Below are 15,714 nucleotides of genomic sequence, written 5' to 3'. Positions count from 1 at the left end.
AATTTCATTTATAAGACTTATTTAAAAAAATCATAAAATGCCTTGATTTGAGAATGGATATACACTTGAATGCATCCATTCACCTTATCACCATAGGTAGTTTGGTGAAGAAATTCAATTTCATACTTTTTTTTTTTGAAAAAGGGCGTAAAAATTTATTAATCCACAAAAGAAAACATCACAACAGAAATGACCAATGACCCAACAAAGAACAACCAATTAAACAATCTGATCTTCCCCAACTAATTGTTCAAACATATGAGATAAATCTGATGGCAAATGTCCTCCCTCTACAATATTCCAATAAAATTCAATTTCATACTTACTTTAGAGCAAAGTGTCTATTTAAAACCTCATATTAACAAAATTCTTTAAGCTATAGTGAGCAAGTCCTTGGTTTGTTGGTGAAGTTAAATGATTATGAATGAACCCACTAGAGATCAAGTCTTATTGAGTATAAGGCTCCAACATGATAAGCGATGAGGTTGTCATGAAATAGATACACCTCAGTCCTTTCAAAACGACTTGGATGAAATGGATACGCCTCAATAGAGATCAAGTCTTATTGAGCACAAGGCCCCAACATGATAAGAGATGAGGTTGCAATCCTATTCCAAACAACTTTGATCAAATAGATACATCTCTATCTTTAACGACTTTGATGAAATAGATACACCTTTGTTGTTTCCAAATGATTTTGATGAAATAGATACCCTTGTTGCAAGGTGTGCACCCTTGGTCTCCTTGTGTTGTGTAGCACAGTGCTTGGGTTTGTGACATGACATAACCGCCTCCTATGGATTTTATAAGTCTAGTGGTTGTATTGGGCATTAACAGGTCGATCTTTTGGTGCAACGACAACCACACTTGTCACAAGTGGTATCAGAGCTTGGTCACAAGTTCAAACCCCTCACTTGTGCTCATTTGTAACAACCCCTACATCCTTTGCTCTCAACCAAAATATCTCATATTGAATTATTAAACAATTCAAAATTTGATATAAAACTTTCCAAAAACAAATCTTTAAACTACCTATTTGTGATCTTAAACTGATACATGAAACATTTCACGCAAGTAAGCAATGTACCTTGTACCTTCTTGCACCTTCCTTCTTAATACATCTCGTACAGTTCACATCTGTTTAAACAAGTGGACTTCGAATTCCCATTTTAAAGAAAATGACAGGAAAAAACTGTCCGAAAAGACAAGAGATTGACATATTAAGGAAAAAAATCTATGAGACATGAGATTTCTTGATGCAAAAGAAAAGTTTATTAAAGTGTGTTCGGTTTGATCACTATCATCTAACTGTAATACAGTATACAACAAGCTCAAATTCACATCTTCTTTTCAACAATAGTTTTTTAAAGCAACAAACAAATTGATATAAAATGGGGATTGATATTAAAAGCAAAGAAATTCCTTGCGTTTTAGAATGGCAGATCCCCAAAGCCACGTCAAATGCACATCCCCACGTTAAGGCAGCCCAAACTCTAATAATCTATCATACCCATTTTCTAATTCATCAATTCTGATTGAGGCATTGTTTTCAGTATATTCTTCTGCCTTTCTCTGCACCAGTTGAATCATCATCCCTGCGTTTTGAATATGTTTTGGGTAGTATATGCTTGAAGGAATCCAAGCCCTGTTTTTTAATTTTATTTACCAGGGATTTGATAATTGTCACAAGAATGTTAACTTTGGATAGAGCAGATTTGGATCTGGTTTTTGTTCCAACAGGCCTTGTGTTCCTAATGATTTATCATCTCTATCTTCTATATAAAATCATCAAGCACCCCAATTCCACTGCCATAGGCTTTGAAAATGGGAACAAGAGGATTTGGGTACGCAAGATGATGGAGGTTAGACCTCATTCTCTGTATATTTCTTTTGCAGTTTTTGATATTTTTTTGTTTTTGTATTAGTTGGGATTGGAAATTTGGAGGGTGTTTATGATTGAGTTCACAGGGATTTTGGTGATTGGATTTTTGGGGTGGGTTATTCAAAATTGAAGACATGATATTTTCGTAGTCAATGATATAAACTGTGAAGTTTCTGTGTAATTTTTTCGTATATAAGTTTTAGATTGATAAATTGCAAAATTTCTGGTAGATAATTGTGTATAGATTTTTTTCTCATCAACACTTTCAATTTTTTGATTTGATTGTTTATAATTCTTTCCCATCAACATTTTAAATTTTTAGATTTGACTTTGTATAATTTTTTCCCATTTTAGGATTTTACTGTGCATAATTTATCCCATCAACATTTATCATATAACGATCATCGTAAGGATAATCATGATTCATCATCAGAATGAGATAACAAAAGAAGAGAAAAACTATTTTTATCAGTGATAATGTCTCAAGATTACAATTTCTCTTCTTTATCTGTCTGCCTTGATAATGGATCATAAAATTTGATCCGAAAGATTGACAACAAAAAAGCATACATAATCAAAGAGAAAAACAAAATCTTGATATCATTATAGACTGCGGAAATCTTTGATTGAATAATAATGTAGTTCATTTATCTAACAGCCTTTGATCTAGCTACATTTCTATGTATTGGATTGCAGGATATGCCAAGAAACACATCAACAGCACTTCAAGTGATTTCAAACAACACATCAACAGCCACCTATCTGATCAGCCTGTCCATAACATTGAGTTCATTGATAGGCACAATTGTGGGCAGCAGCCCAAACAACAGTCAAGCCAAAGGGCTTGTGAATGAAATAATCTATGGAGACAGAAGCCTTACAACTGCTTCTGTCAAATATGCAACCCTAATGCTCTGTTTTTTGACAGCCTTCATGGCACATGTTCAGTGCATCCGTTATTATATTCATGTCAGCTATCTCATCAGTACTCCTGGTTCCTCTGTGCCTGTACATTATGTAGAGAATGCTGTTGTTAGAGGAAGTAATTTTTGGTCTCTGGGGTTGAGGGCTTATTATTTTGCATTTCCCCTGCTCCTATGGATATTTGGTCCTATACCCATGTTTACCTGCTGCTTGGTAATGGTGTCATTCCTGTATTTTCTTGATTCCAAAGACAATTCCACCCGCCCATTCGGAATTAAGGAAGAGCAAACTGTGTTGTATAAGGAGATTGAGACGAGAGGTCAGGTGATCGAATCCAGCAGTGGCAAACAGGCACTTGGAATTGGGAACATGCTGATGCCTCAAATTGAATTCCAACAACTACAGTTGCAATGCAATTCCTGATTCGAAAGGGTTTTTTTTGGCTCTTTGATTGATTGAATGGGTCATCTGTATTTCTGCTTGAATGTACGGATTTGAAGCATGGATTAAAATCCTGTGTTCTTGGAAAACCTATAATACAAGGATGAGGTTGGAGTGCACTTGTCTCTATTTTATCTATAACTACTTGGCGTGTTGTCATACGTACCGTACAATAGTGGCTGAGTACTGAGTGGCGTGTATTGTTCTACGGTGAATTTTTTTAAGAATAAAAAACATACATATACATATATATTTTGGGATAATTTTGTGGAGGATAAGTCTTTTTAATTGTAATTTAAGTTAATTAAAGGTATTTATCACTATTTATACTATTTCTTCTTCTTGTTTTTGGATTCAATTGTGTTCATTTTTTTGCATCAACATTTCAGATCACACTCTGTGATCCACAACACGATGTTAGAGAGCTCAGGGAGTATTCTAACATCGCGATGACGGATCAAAGAGTGTGATCAAAAACATCGACGCAATACTCCTTGAGCTCTTTAACATCTTGATGATGGATTATAGTATGTGATCCAAAACATTGATGCAAAAAAACGAACACAATCAAATCCAGAAACAAGAAGAAGAAGAAGTATATTAATTATGTTAGAAATGATAAATTGTATAATTAAATGTTTATTGTGAGATTAAATATGAAGTGGTTAGATACTTGGTTCTAGAATCAATCTAGATGAACATATTTGATATCATGTTGAAATCTACTTGTTTCCAGATCAAAGAGGAATATTATTTCTATATTTTATCTTCAAACTAGAACAATTTGTCAACTCTAATGTGGATTGGTTTCACAATATTGGGTCACTCACCTTAAAATTAGAATAAATTTTCAACTTTAATGTGGGTTGGTCTAACAAGATTGGGTCATTTTTTTAATTAATTAAGTTGGGAGTGATAAATTTCAAGAATAATTAAATGCTAATTATGGTAATGAATCTAAAGGGGTTAAGATACTTAGCTCCAAGGGAAATATGGATGGATAAATTTGATGTCATGTTGGAATCTACTCATTTTAGGACTAGAAAACAATATTCTTTATTTATATTTCACCTCAATGATAGAATAATTTGTTAACTCTATCATGGGCCAATTTTGCATACAAAGATCTATCTTTTGACTTGCCGATATGATCTAGTACAATTTACACTCTTGCTTTCTTATTTCTGAATTCCATTCTTCTTACTAATTGTTAAGGATGAGTGGTCATTAAAAATGCCTTAGGGAGATCATTGAATCATAAGGGTCGTGTTCTCCTCGATTGACTTATGTGATTAGGCCAACTTTATAGCTGTGAAATGATTGTGGACAACACTCTCTTCAATCATGGAAGCCACTAGAATGATATTACAAATTAGGTTCCTTTTACTAGCGTTTCAAAATAATAAAAAAGTCTTAGAATGATATGCACAACATTAATTAGATAATTATTAGATGTTCTTTGATGAAAAATGAATACACATTAAATATCTTTAAATACCACCACATAACAACAAATTACACAAACACGTGCTAATGACAAGAATCCACAAAATTTGAAATTCAAGGTTTAGTTTGACATGGTGGGGATTGATCAAGGAAAATGAAAATCTAATGTCAAGGTGAGAATGAATGTCTAGACATGGGACATAATAAATTTCATATGTGTGGAAATACATGCAAAAAAATATGAGACAAGATATAATAAGTGGGAATGTGTGAACGTGGGGACATGTGAGGGATTGGGGAATAAATCCAACTTCACATAAAGATTGTGAGATAAAAGCACAAAAGTGTGTACCACTTGTAGGATAAATGAAAAAAATGTTGTTGAAATTCTACAACAAACACATTAGTGTTCAATCCACGAGGGGGAATCAATCGAACCTAGTCAACTCCTATATGTCACTACATGGTGGGGTAGGGTTTGATCAATTAAATCTACACAAATTTGATAAAAGAGGGTTTGACTATAAATAGTGAGTTGATTTTGTTTTTGGCACCTATGATTGTATTTCAATGAGCCACCTCTTTGTGGACTAAGTCCTCAACTTCACCTTCACTTGCATTTTTAAGTATTTTTCTTCTTTTATCATTTTATTGTGTGTTTTTAAATATTTTTAATATGTTTCTCACTATTTAAAAAGTATTATTAATATTCTTTAAATTTATATAAATTTATTAAATTAAAAATGTTAAAATTAAGAAACTAATAACATGTAAAATGTACAAAATTTAATAAAATAAAATAAAGTTTACCCTTCAAACCCTTTTTGGGTAAGGAGGGCATTGTTTATAAGTCTATCACTTTTGGCTTTGAAGGTGAATTGTGGCCCTAGAACTAGATTATTGCTATTAAAGGAGATGAACTTGGATAGGATTGGGGAAGAAGAATGGGATCATACATTTATCATTGCTGATGGGCAAATGGGAAGTATTAAGGTTGACAATTCCTAGATAAAGTTGGATGTAGTCTTTGAAGGGGAACACCTTAAAGAGATTGAAGAGTTGACACCCTATATGAAAATAAAGTTTATTAGGGAAGAGGATAAGGTAGAGTGATGTTAATGAGGAGCTCTCTATCATGAACTTGATTGGTAAAGTGGATTCTTTGGAGAGGAATTATAATCTCTTTTAGAGCATCTTGCACATTTTGTTCAAGAACAAAAATAAGAGAATAATGATTGGTTTGAACCCTTTTGTAATAGGTCAATGACAATCTCTCGTATTATGAGGTAAGGGAAACATTTAATGAGGAAAATCAAACAATCTAAAGGATATTTATGATTTTAGAAATGCTATATAGAAGAGTTTAAATTCTACCTAAGTATTCCTAAAAGAAACCAAAAGGATTTGAAGGCATCTTTGAATATGATTCTCCTTCTCAGTTGGACCACTATTGAAAATTCATCAGCCTTTGTTACTATGCTCTAAGAAAATGTGTTAAAAATAAAGGAACTTGATTTCCAAGAAGGGCCAAGCAAGAGAACTATGAGCCATATGAAGCATAAGGAGGAGACAATTATTGATCTAGTGATATGATTGAGAACCAATTATAATTCTTGAGGGAGGAGTAGAACACCATTTTTTCCTTGAAGGATCTCTCTACTGCCAAGTTGTAAGCTATAGGATATTAGTGCCCAAATTTATAGATCTCAAAAATAAAAAAAAATGCTAATTCCTTACCAATTTTGTACTCCTTTTCCTTGTTTTTTCTATTATTATGAATGATATGAGAAATCTTAATGGGCCTCTTTGTTGAAAATTGACATAATCTCTATGAAATCCTAAGTGTTTTCAAGTCCCAAGAAATCAAGATCCTAAATTAAGTTTGGATCCCTTCTTTGTTTCATTTTGTGATTGGGTGTGCACTTGATTATTTTGTGGTATTTTCACCATCCAAGGAAGGCAACACATCCACGAATTTGAGAGACATCATCTTCCTACATTTGAATTCTACTTCCTAATTCCTATCCAAAATGGGAAGCATTCCTACATTTGTACTTGGTTTATCTTCTTCTCTAGGGAAGAAATGTTGTTTGTAGGCATTGAACTATGTTTTATCTTCAATCACTCACCATTTCTACAAGATATAGTTTATTATGGGGGAGATATTATGTCTCTCTTCTTCCTTCCTATGGGCCTAGGATATTTGATTATATATACATGATGCATGCAGTCCTTGGGGTGTGTGATTGAATCCTCCATGCATCATCTTGTTTGTTTTGAATATCTCTTTTGTAGAGGAGTTTTCTCCTTTTTCTGTTCTTGAGAGATTTCCATTTCATTGCATTTTTATTGTACACGGGTACGTAACATGACCTAGTTATTGGGACCAATCTTGCATCTTGCTTTCATATTGCATAATAATCTTCTCCCTATGTTGCACTTAAGTGGGGGTGTTGGTGTAAATATGTATTTTACCATAATTTACCATGCTTAATTTTACTTGGGCATTCATTATTTAATATTTTTCATATTAGGTGAATATCATTTACCTTATATTTTGTAGCTAAGTAGTTGACGCTAGTTGTCTCTACCTACCTTGACATCATATTGAGACACATTTCATTTCTTGTGTTCTCCTACCTAATACATTTTTCTTTATAAGCAAGGCTTATGTACATTATTAATCATCTCAATACAATCATCTATTTCTGGTCAAATCTTGTTTTCCGACAATGAAGGTTATATTGTTAGTTGTGGTCCTAGCAGTGAAGTCAATACTTCAACATACAAACTTATGAAAACCATGAATAGTTTTCTAGCTAGAAAAGGGTATGAATTTGTGACAAAGTGTGAAAATTAAAAGGAATAAAGGAAATAAAAAGGCATGAGGTTTGTTTCGTCACAAAATTTACAAGTTTGTAAACTTTACTGTGTTAGGATTCCCACAATACTGAGAGGGGGGGGTGACTTAGTATCTGACCGATGTACATAATTTCTTATCTTAAAACATGCAGAATATATTGTAACAGTGTACCGGTATGCAATAAATAATGCAATAAACAGAATTAAAAACATCCACATGAAAAGCACACCATAACACAAGGATTTAACAAGGAAACCCGGTGTGTGAAAAAACTTGGTGGGATTTGTGACCCACAATATCCACTTACTGGCCAATAAGAGAATATTACTTACAATAGGGGCCTGCACATGCAGGAAGGCCAACTGCCTAGAGCTCATTGCTCAAATGGGAAGTCTCACTGACTTACAATGTGGATTATACAAATCCTGTATCTTGTACTACTTTACAATAGCATCTATAATGCCTGATTCAGTAGCGGTTGATGCTCTGCTTCTTACATAAACCCTTTACCCTATATTTCGCATAATAGGTCATCCTTAATATTTCGCATATATTACTTACATAACCTTATTCATTTCTTCTCTTTTAAATGTCTATAATGATCTCTTTTATATATAAGAATCATTTTACAACATGCCAAGTCGGCTTACAAAGTTTTTACAATAATAAACAAACTATAATATAACAAAATTTTGTCGGCCTCTGTGCCGGTATACTTCCTTTCTCTATGCCAGTGTTGGTGTCCAGAGTGGCGGTGTAGAGTTTGATCGTTGATGTCAGTGCACTAACTTGCCGGTGTAATCCCTTGCCGGTGCCATAGGATTGTAAGGTTGCCATCAATGACAAAATCTTCAATCACATACAATGTCTCATTGGAGTGTGCATATTGCCAACAATCTCCCCCTTTGGCATTGATGGCAACACTCATGAGAAATTTCAAAAGTGTATCCAAAAATGTGATTCCTGTGATGTTGAATTTTCTCATTCCACTACTCCCCCTTTGGCATCAATGACAAAGGTTATCAAGATGTCAATAGAGTTTGTAGTTTCAACCTTGTAACTGGGTAGTTATAATTTGAAATAGATCCGCCAAAATCAAGTTTATACTCTCCATAAACTTTTTACTATCTCTTATTGTTGTCTCTGTTCTTTTAGCTATACTAGTGAAATGCTGCAAATGCTCTGTCGGTGTTTTTTGTCCCTGTATTAGTGCCTCAGATACTTCCTTCCATAATGATGCTAAATAGTCTAATCTTGGACTCAGTTTTAATCTCAGATGCTTTGCCTTATTCACTATTCTCTCCTTTTCTCTTTCAAATTTAAGTAATTCTTCCTCAAAATTTGTTATCTTCTGTTCAGAAACTGATAATGTATTAGGTGAGTTAACAAAATTATCTGCAAGTTTGTTGATTTTATCCTCTACCTTGCTCATCTTCTTATCAATATCTACAGTCAAAAAGTTTGTCTTATAGGTGTCTTTGTACAAAGTTTTGTACTCTTTTAATAAATTACACAGTTCCGGTAGAAGTGTGTCAAAATCTCTAGTACACTTCTTTATCTGCTCATCAAAGAATCTTTGTTTTTCAATTTCTACTTTGTCCTTCAATGTCTCTTCCTTTATTTTCTCAATGTTTTCTGTGATATATTTACACAAGGTATCAAGTTGTCCTAAAGAATCTTTATTGTCTATATTATAGTTAGGAGAAATTACCTTCAAAATTGGTATGGTGTCATCAATTGCCTTATAAGCTTGTGAGCTACAATCTGTTATCTTTTTAATTGAATCCAAGAGTACTTCAGTCACATTAGTTGATTTGTAGCTTGATGATGAACCAACATTCTGAGTACCACCAGTGGAAGTAACCAAGCTTGTATTGACCTCTGGTAGGTCTATTTGTGTTTGGATTTCCTTAAGCAATGGTTTTTCTACTTCTCCAGTTGCCAGTGGCACTGTTTCCTTATGAACCTATTCCTGTTCTTGTTGTTGTTCCTATTCGGGAGCCTTTTTCTCTGTTTGTTTGTCTATTTGTTGCATTGTCTCAATCTGAGTCTGAGTTTCTACCTTGTGCTCTTTGTCATCTATCGGTTTCTCTTGTGTGTTATCAATTTGCTCAGCTACCGGAGGCTCACTAGCCATGTCAGTCTTATCAGTTGTATCTTTGTCTACCACAATGTTGATCTTTTGAGTATCAACATCCACTATGTATAAGACTTCAGGATTAGGATTGACATCCTCTACATCCATACTGTCAACTACCGGTTGATCTTTTGTAGCTGTTGTTTTTACCGGTGGAGTAATCAAAGGAGGTGGGGGTAAGTTGTCTTTAACCTTGGTACTGGGTGGTCCACCAACTTTACCTTTACCCTTGTCTCTTTCTTTTTGATATACCTTTAGAGGTTTGTGGCTCATGAATTCTTCTTGTTTTTCTTTTTCCAATAGAAAAATGTCCCATGCATTTTTTGTCTCCTCAATCACCTCATTAACTCTTCCAACCATTAAAGCAATGTGCTGGTGTGCAGTAGAAAATACTGACCGATTGGCTTCAGCAATTAAGTCATCAATTTCTTTGGGTGAATTCACTGGATATACAACAAGTAGCTTTTCTATCTTTATTTTCTTGTCAAGTTCTATTAATGCTTGTCTTCTTGCTTCCAGTCTTTTAAATAGTTCATCTGGTACTTCATTTACTACTTCCATAAAAAATTTCTTATACATATCCATATGCAATATAACACTATTTTCTACTTGTTCTTTTTCATCAACTATCAGAGTGTTATATATTTTCTCTATATTCTTCAATTTTCCTTCCTCTGTAATTTCATTTAACAGTATATCAAGAGGGGACAAGTCCTTGTTTGTCCTCTTCTTCTTCTTGGGTGTCAGTTTCTTCTTCTTTGGTGTAGCCTTTCTTACCAAAGATCTCACTGCTTGTTGTTTTTGTCTTGTCCTCCTAGGTGAGGGTGTGGTTGCCGGTGAGGGATCTCTTTTCCTTACAACTCTCTTGAAAGTTGTAGGCATGTCACTCTCCGAAGAAGTGCCTATCGGTGATAGATAAGTCTCAAGTTGTGGAGCTGCTAACTAATCCTCTGTTATGCTGGTTTGCTTTAACACATCTTCTTTAATAGCCTTTACCTATCTGGAACCTCTTCTCACAACTGCCTCAACCTTTTTCACTCTTTTCTTAGATTGTATTTGGCTTTCAATAGTTTCTACACTACCAAATACTTCTTCCTTAGGTTCTTTAGGGGCTTCCAGAAGTGCTTTAGCATATGTTTCAATTATATGATCATCTGTTTCATAGCCCATCTCTGTTACCCAAACAGTCCTAGGGATGACTGCTTCCATCCAGATCTCATCCTTCTTGATTACAAAGCATATTTCATCCTTATATTTGTCAACAATCTTTTGTGATAATCTGATTCTTTTCTTCATTTTGACCTTTAGTGCTTGAAAGAAATCATGGATATTGTTTTCCTTATCTTCTCCCATATTGTTGAATAGTTCTGTTAGCTATTTACCTACTGGTATATCATATCCAAGTTCTTTGTAGCCTATACCAGGAACTTGTTTGGTTATATGTAACATCAAACATACTAACAGATTTCCAAATTTAAAAGTTCCTTTCTTGTCCTTCTTAATCTTGCCTAAGTTGTCAATTAATTCATCCTTCAACCACTCACATACATCAATCTTTGCATTATCCGTGACCATATCATAAGCACTCTTAATGCATAAACTTGAAACTAAATTGAGTCTATTTGCATGAGTAGCTTTATATCCTAATATCATGCTGATAAATCTCACATTAATATCTGTTATATCATTTACTCTTAAGGACCTTCTGTCGGATGTGGCACCAGTTAACTGAGTAACTAGGTCATTGGAAACCTTCTTGTTTTTGTCTGGCCTTTTACCAGTGGTTGGTAACCCTGTGACAACTTTCACAGCTTCCTTAGTGATTTTGTGAATTTCATCTAACCAGAAAAATTCACCATGTACCCTACTTAAGACTATCCTAATCACATCCTTGGGAAATTCAGGAATGCTAAGGATCTCTGTAAATCCTAGGGTTTTAATGATCTTGTGTTCATCTTTTACATTGTTGGATTCATCACATATGACAGTTTTAAACATGGTTTTAATCTCTTCATCTCCTAGTTCCTCAATGTTACAATGAATGTAAATTCTGGGGTCTTCAGCATAAACAACTCCCTTAGGAATTTGAGAAAAAAGCACCTAAGGTATCATCTTTCTTTTCTATCTCGGGAACTAATTGAAATATGGACCTAGGTCTTTTTATAACTTCAACAACAATAGGGTTTGCTATATATTCAATTGCAGAGGTGGATGCCATGATAAAATACCTTTTACTACCTTTAGGATGGATGATTGCTTGAAATGTTCTTGCCTCTTGCTCGAAATGCCTTAGCTCAGAATCTTTGCACTCTTCGTAGGTTTGAAATCTTGGTGAAATGAAATGGAGCCAAAACCTCAAATTTATAGTGTCTTTTCACCATCTACCACATTAAATGCATGCCAGTTAAGTATTCACTTAACATGGTATGCCGGTAATAAGTAATTTCCAACTTCTCATCTCTAACTGAGGGAATAATAGCACTTGTGTCATTAGATTGCCAAACCCTCAAGGAAACTTTCTTCAAGTAGATGAAGAACTTCCTGTCGGTGGAGCACTGCTCTGTCCTTCCGATGAAGCATTGACTAGTTCTACCGGTGGAGGAGTATTCCCAATATTTAGATCAGATTTTCTAATCCATTGTTTTGAGAATTCTTGCTTAACCTCTTCAACCTTTTCTTTACCTTTCAAGCTAGAACTTTTGTTGTCTACCGGTGATTCTTTACTTCTACAGAATTTTGCAATATGGCCAATCTTGTTACATGCATAACAAGTTACATTATTCTTCTGAATAACTTTCCCATAACCTATGCCGGTTTGTGTTCTGCATTGATTGGATAAATGTCCAAATCTTCCACAAACATAACATCTCATATTCATTCTGCAATTTTTAGAGTTGTGACCAATTTTGTTGCATTTTGAACATTGACCGGTGGGTGTGTTGATATTCTGATAATTTCTAGATCTACATTCATTTTCTCTATGACCATACTTATTACAGTTAAAGTATATTCCATTGAATTTATAAGCATTAGGTTGTCTTACCAGTTTGTTGTGATCCTGAGTATTTGCAGTACCTAAGCTTTCACCAACTTCAAAGCCAATTCCAGAAGTGTCATCTTTAGGTTTTTGATTCTTCAGCAAGGTGCCAAGTTCCTCTGAGCTTTTCTTGAATTTTTCTTTATGTTGATTTGCAGTTTCTAGTTCTCTTTCTAAGACCTCTTTTTTCCTCATTAGTTCATTTGAGTCATTCTGAGTGTGCATCAGATCTGTCTTCAACATGTCATTTTCATAGCTAAGTCTTGTGTTCTCATTTGCTGCATCACTTAGTCTTCTGGTCAATTCTTCTTCATTTTTCTTCCTATCCTCAATCTCTTTACAAAATCTCATAGTCATATCCTGCATCTCATTCTTTGTTGTCATGATTTCTAGTTTCAGTTTTCTTATTTGATCATTAAGTGATTCCTTTTCATCATTCTCATTTTGCATCTTTTCACAAAGTTCTCTTCTCTTATTTCTTGCAATAGTAAGATTCTCTTGAAGTGCCTAAATGATATCCTGAGCTGCCCTTAAATCATCTTCTAGTTTGATATTTTTCAATTTCTCTGCATCATAGTCTGAAGAGCTCCTTCAAGTTGCTTCATCAGATTTTCCATCTTTACCAGTGTCAAGATCTTCCTCAAGCTCTTAGGCTTCTGAAAATAGAGGACTAAGCTCTGATACCAATTGTTAGGATTCCCACAATACTGTGAGGGGGGGGGTGAATCAGTATCTGACCGATGTACAAAATTTCTTATCTTAAAATATGCAGAATATATTGTAATAGTGTACCGGTATGCAAGAAATAATGTAATAAATAGAATTAAAAACATCCACATGAAAAGCACACCATAACACAAGGATTTAACGAGAAAACCCGGTGTGGGAAAAACCTCGGTGGGATTTGTGACCCACAATATCCACTTACTGGCTAATAAGAGAATATTACTTACAATAGGGGCCTACACATGCAGGAAGGCCAATTGCCTAGAGCTCACTGCTCAAATGGGAAGTCTCACTGACTTACAATGTGGATTATACAAATCCAGTATCTTGTACTGCTTTACAATAGCATCTATAATGCCTGATTCAGTACCGGTTGCTGCTCTACTTCTTACATAAACCCTTTATTGTATATTTTGCATAATAGGTCTTCCTTAATATTTCACATATATTACTTACATAACCTTATTCATTTCTTCTCTTTTAAATGTCTACAATGATCTCTTTTATATATAAGAGTCATTTTACAACATGCCAAGTCGGCTTACAAAGTTTTTACAATAATAAACAAAATATAATATAACAAAATCTTGTCAGCCTCTGTGCCGGTGTCGGTGTCCTGAGTGCCGGTGTAGAGTCTGATCGTTGATGTCGGTGCACTAACTTGCCGGTGTAATGCCTTGCCGGTGCCATAGGATTGTAAGGTTGCCATCAATGACAAAACCTTCAATCACATACAATGTCTCATTGGAGTGTGCATATTGCCAACATACTAAACTATGACATAGTTCACCCAATTGCAAGAAGTGCAATAAAGGGAACAAAGGAGAGAAGTGTGAAATAAATGAAGAAAAGATAAAGGAAAGTGGTGAAACTTTGAAATTTTGTGTGTTTATGAACTTTGTGAAAGTGTGACATAAAGGTTCACAACTTCTTCATTTCACTAAAAGTGCAACATGCTAAAAAAATGAAAAGATGAGGAGAAAGAATAGAAATAAGAGAAAAGAGGAGAAAAAGGAGTGAGTTTAAATGTTGGAAAGTTTATGAAAATTCAAAAGCTTTGACATAATAAAAAGGGTAAAATCTAGCTGGATTTTAAATTACAAAGAAATGCACAAAAATAAATATCAAATTTTTTTACATTCTAACTCTTCTAATATGCTTCACTCACCCCTTGTATGTTGTAACTACTCTCCAAGTTCCATGAGTGTATGTATATAGACCTTCATGTATATTTCATCCTTGCATAATTATATTCATTCATATTTGAAGGGATTTATTCATGGCTTCAGATTTCAAGATCAAATGATCATATTTATTCTCTAGCTATCATATTCTAGTTATTTTTGAGAAAATTTGTCGAAGGTTTTAAAATATATAGGTTTTTGATTCATTAACTTAGTTGGTCATTGAGCCAAAATTTTAGTTTTCAAGTGCTTCTAACTTATTCTAGGATGTCAACTAATATATATGTCTAATTTACAAACAAAGGAGTATATTTGGTGAAAGAGTAGGAAGGATCTATAAAGGCACATTTTCATGTATTGATATATCACCACAAAAAATTTCAATGGTTCAAGGAAATGTATAGTTACAACTATATACTTTCTCTCACCATGTTTGTTGGTGTGATTATAATAGGGGTTAGATGTAAGCGTGACAACTTCTAATACTTTGGAAATACTTTGTAATGGTCTTTCCTCTTTTGCATATCAGTTATTATAGTTTGGAGATGGATTATCATGTATGTTTATCACATGGAATATAACCCTTGATTTTCATAAAAATAAAATCTAATTTTGATGACATATCTGTAGACACCTAAAAATAGTCAACGCTTGCGGGATCATACTTTAACATTTGCGCATTGCCTCATTTTAGGTTTTTACGTCGCATTGAAATTTCTCCTATGTCACGCACTTGGTTTTTATCATTTGCGAGCATCGAGTCTTTCTTCTACATTCTTCATTCGTCTTGCTCTCAAATTTGGTCTTGTCGACAACAATCTTCAATCATGATTTTGGGTCGATCTTTGTCCTTGTCAATCTTGTCATATTGCAATCGATTCGTCATCGATGCTTGTCCTTTTCAATCATGTCAATTTGGTCAATTTGTCATTGATTTTTGTCAACCAATCTCAATCAAATCGTTTATCAACACTGGTCATTTATCAATTCAAAATCATGATCGAATCGATATCAATTATCCTTTGTCAAGACCTAATTGGCGTCTTTGCATTTCTAATTCATCTTCCAAGGTTT

The 15,714-nt window shown here is 34.2% G+C and overlaps 1 protein-coding gene across 1 annotated transcript; it reads left to right on the top strand.

Annotated features, from left to right (window-relative positions):
- Nucleotides 1–1,419: 1,419 nt before the first annotated feature.
- On the top strand, nucleotides 1,420–3,510 carry LOC131072268 (uncharacterized). The gene is made up of 2 exons (XM_058008403.2): nucleotides 1,420–1,862; nucleotides 2,579–3,510. Exons 1-2 carry the CDS (start codon nucleotides 1,692–1,694, stop codon nucleotides 3,227–3,229), a joined length of 822 nt encoding a protein of 273 aa, XP_057864386.1. The 5' UTR covers nucleotides 1,420–1,691; the 3' UTR covers nucleotides 3,230–3,510.
- The last annotated feature ends 12,204 nt before the right edge of the window (nucleotides 3,511–15,714 follow it).

This window comes from Cryptomeria japonica, chromosome 10 (genome assembly GCF_030272615.1).
Source record: "Cryptomeria japonica chromosome 10, Sugi_1.0, whole genome shotgun sequence".
NCBI lineage: Eukaryota > Viridiplantae > Streptophyta > Pinopsida > Cupressales > Cupressaceae > Cryptomeria > Cryptomeria japonica.
This window is presented reverse-complemented; position numbering and strand designations above follow the sequence as displayed.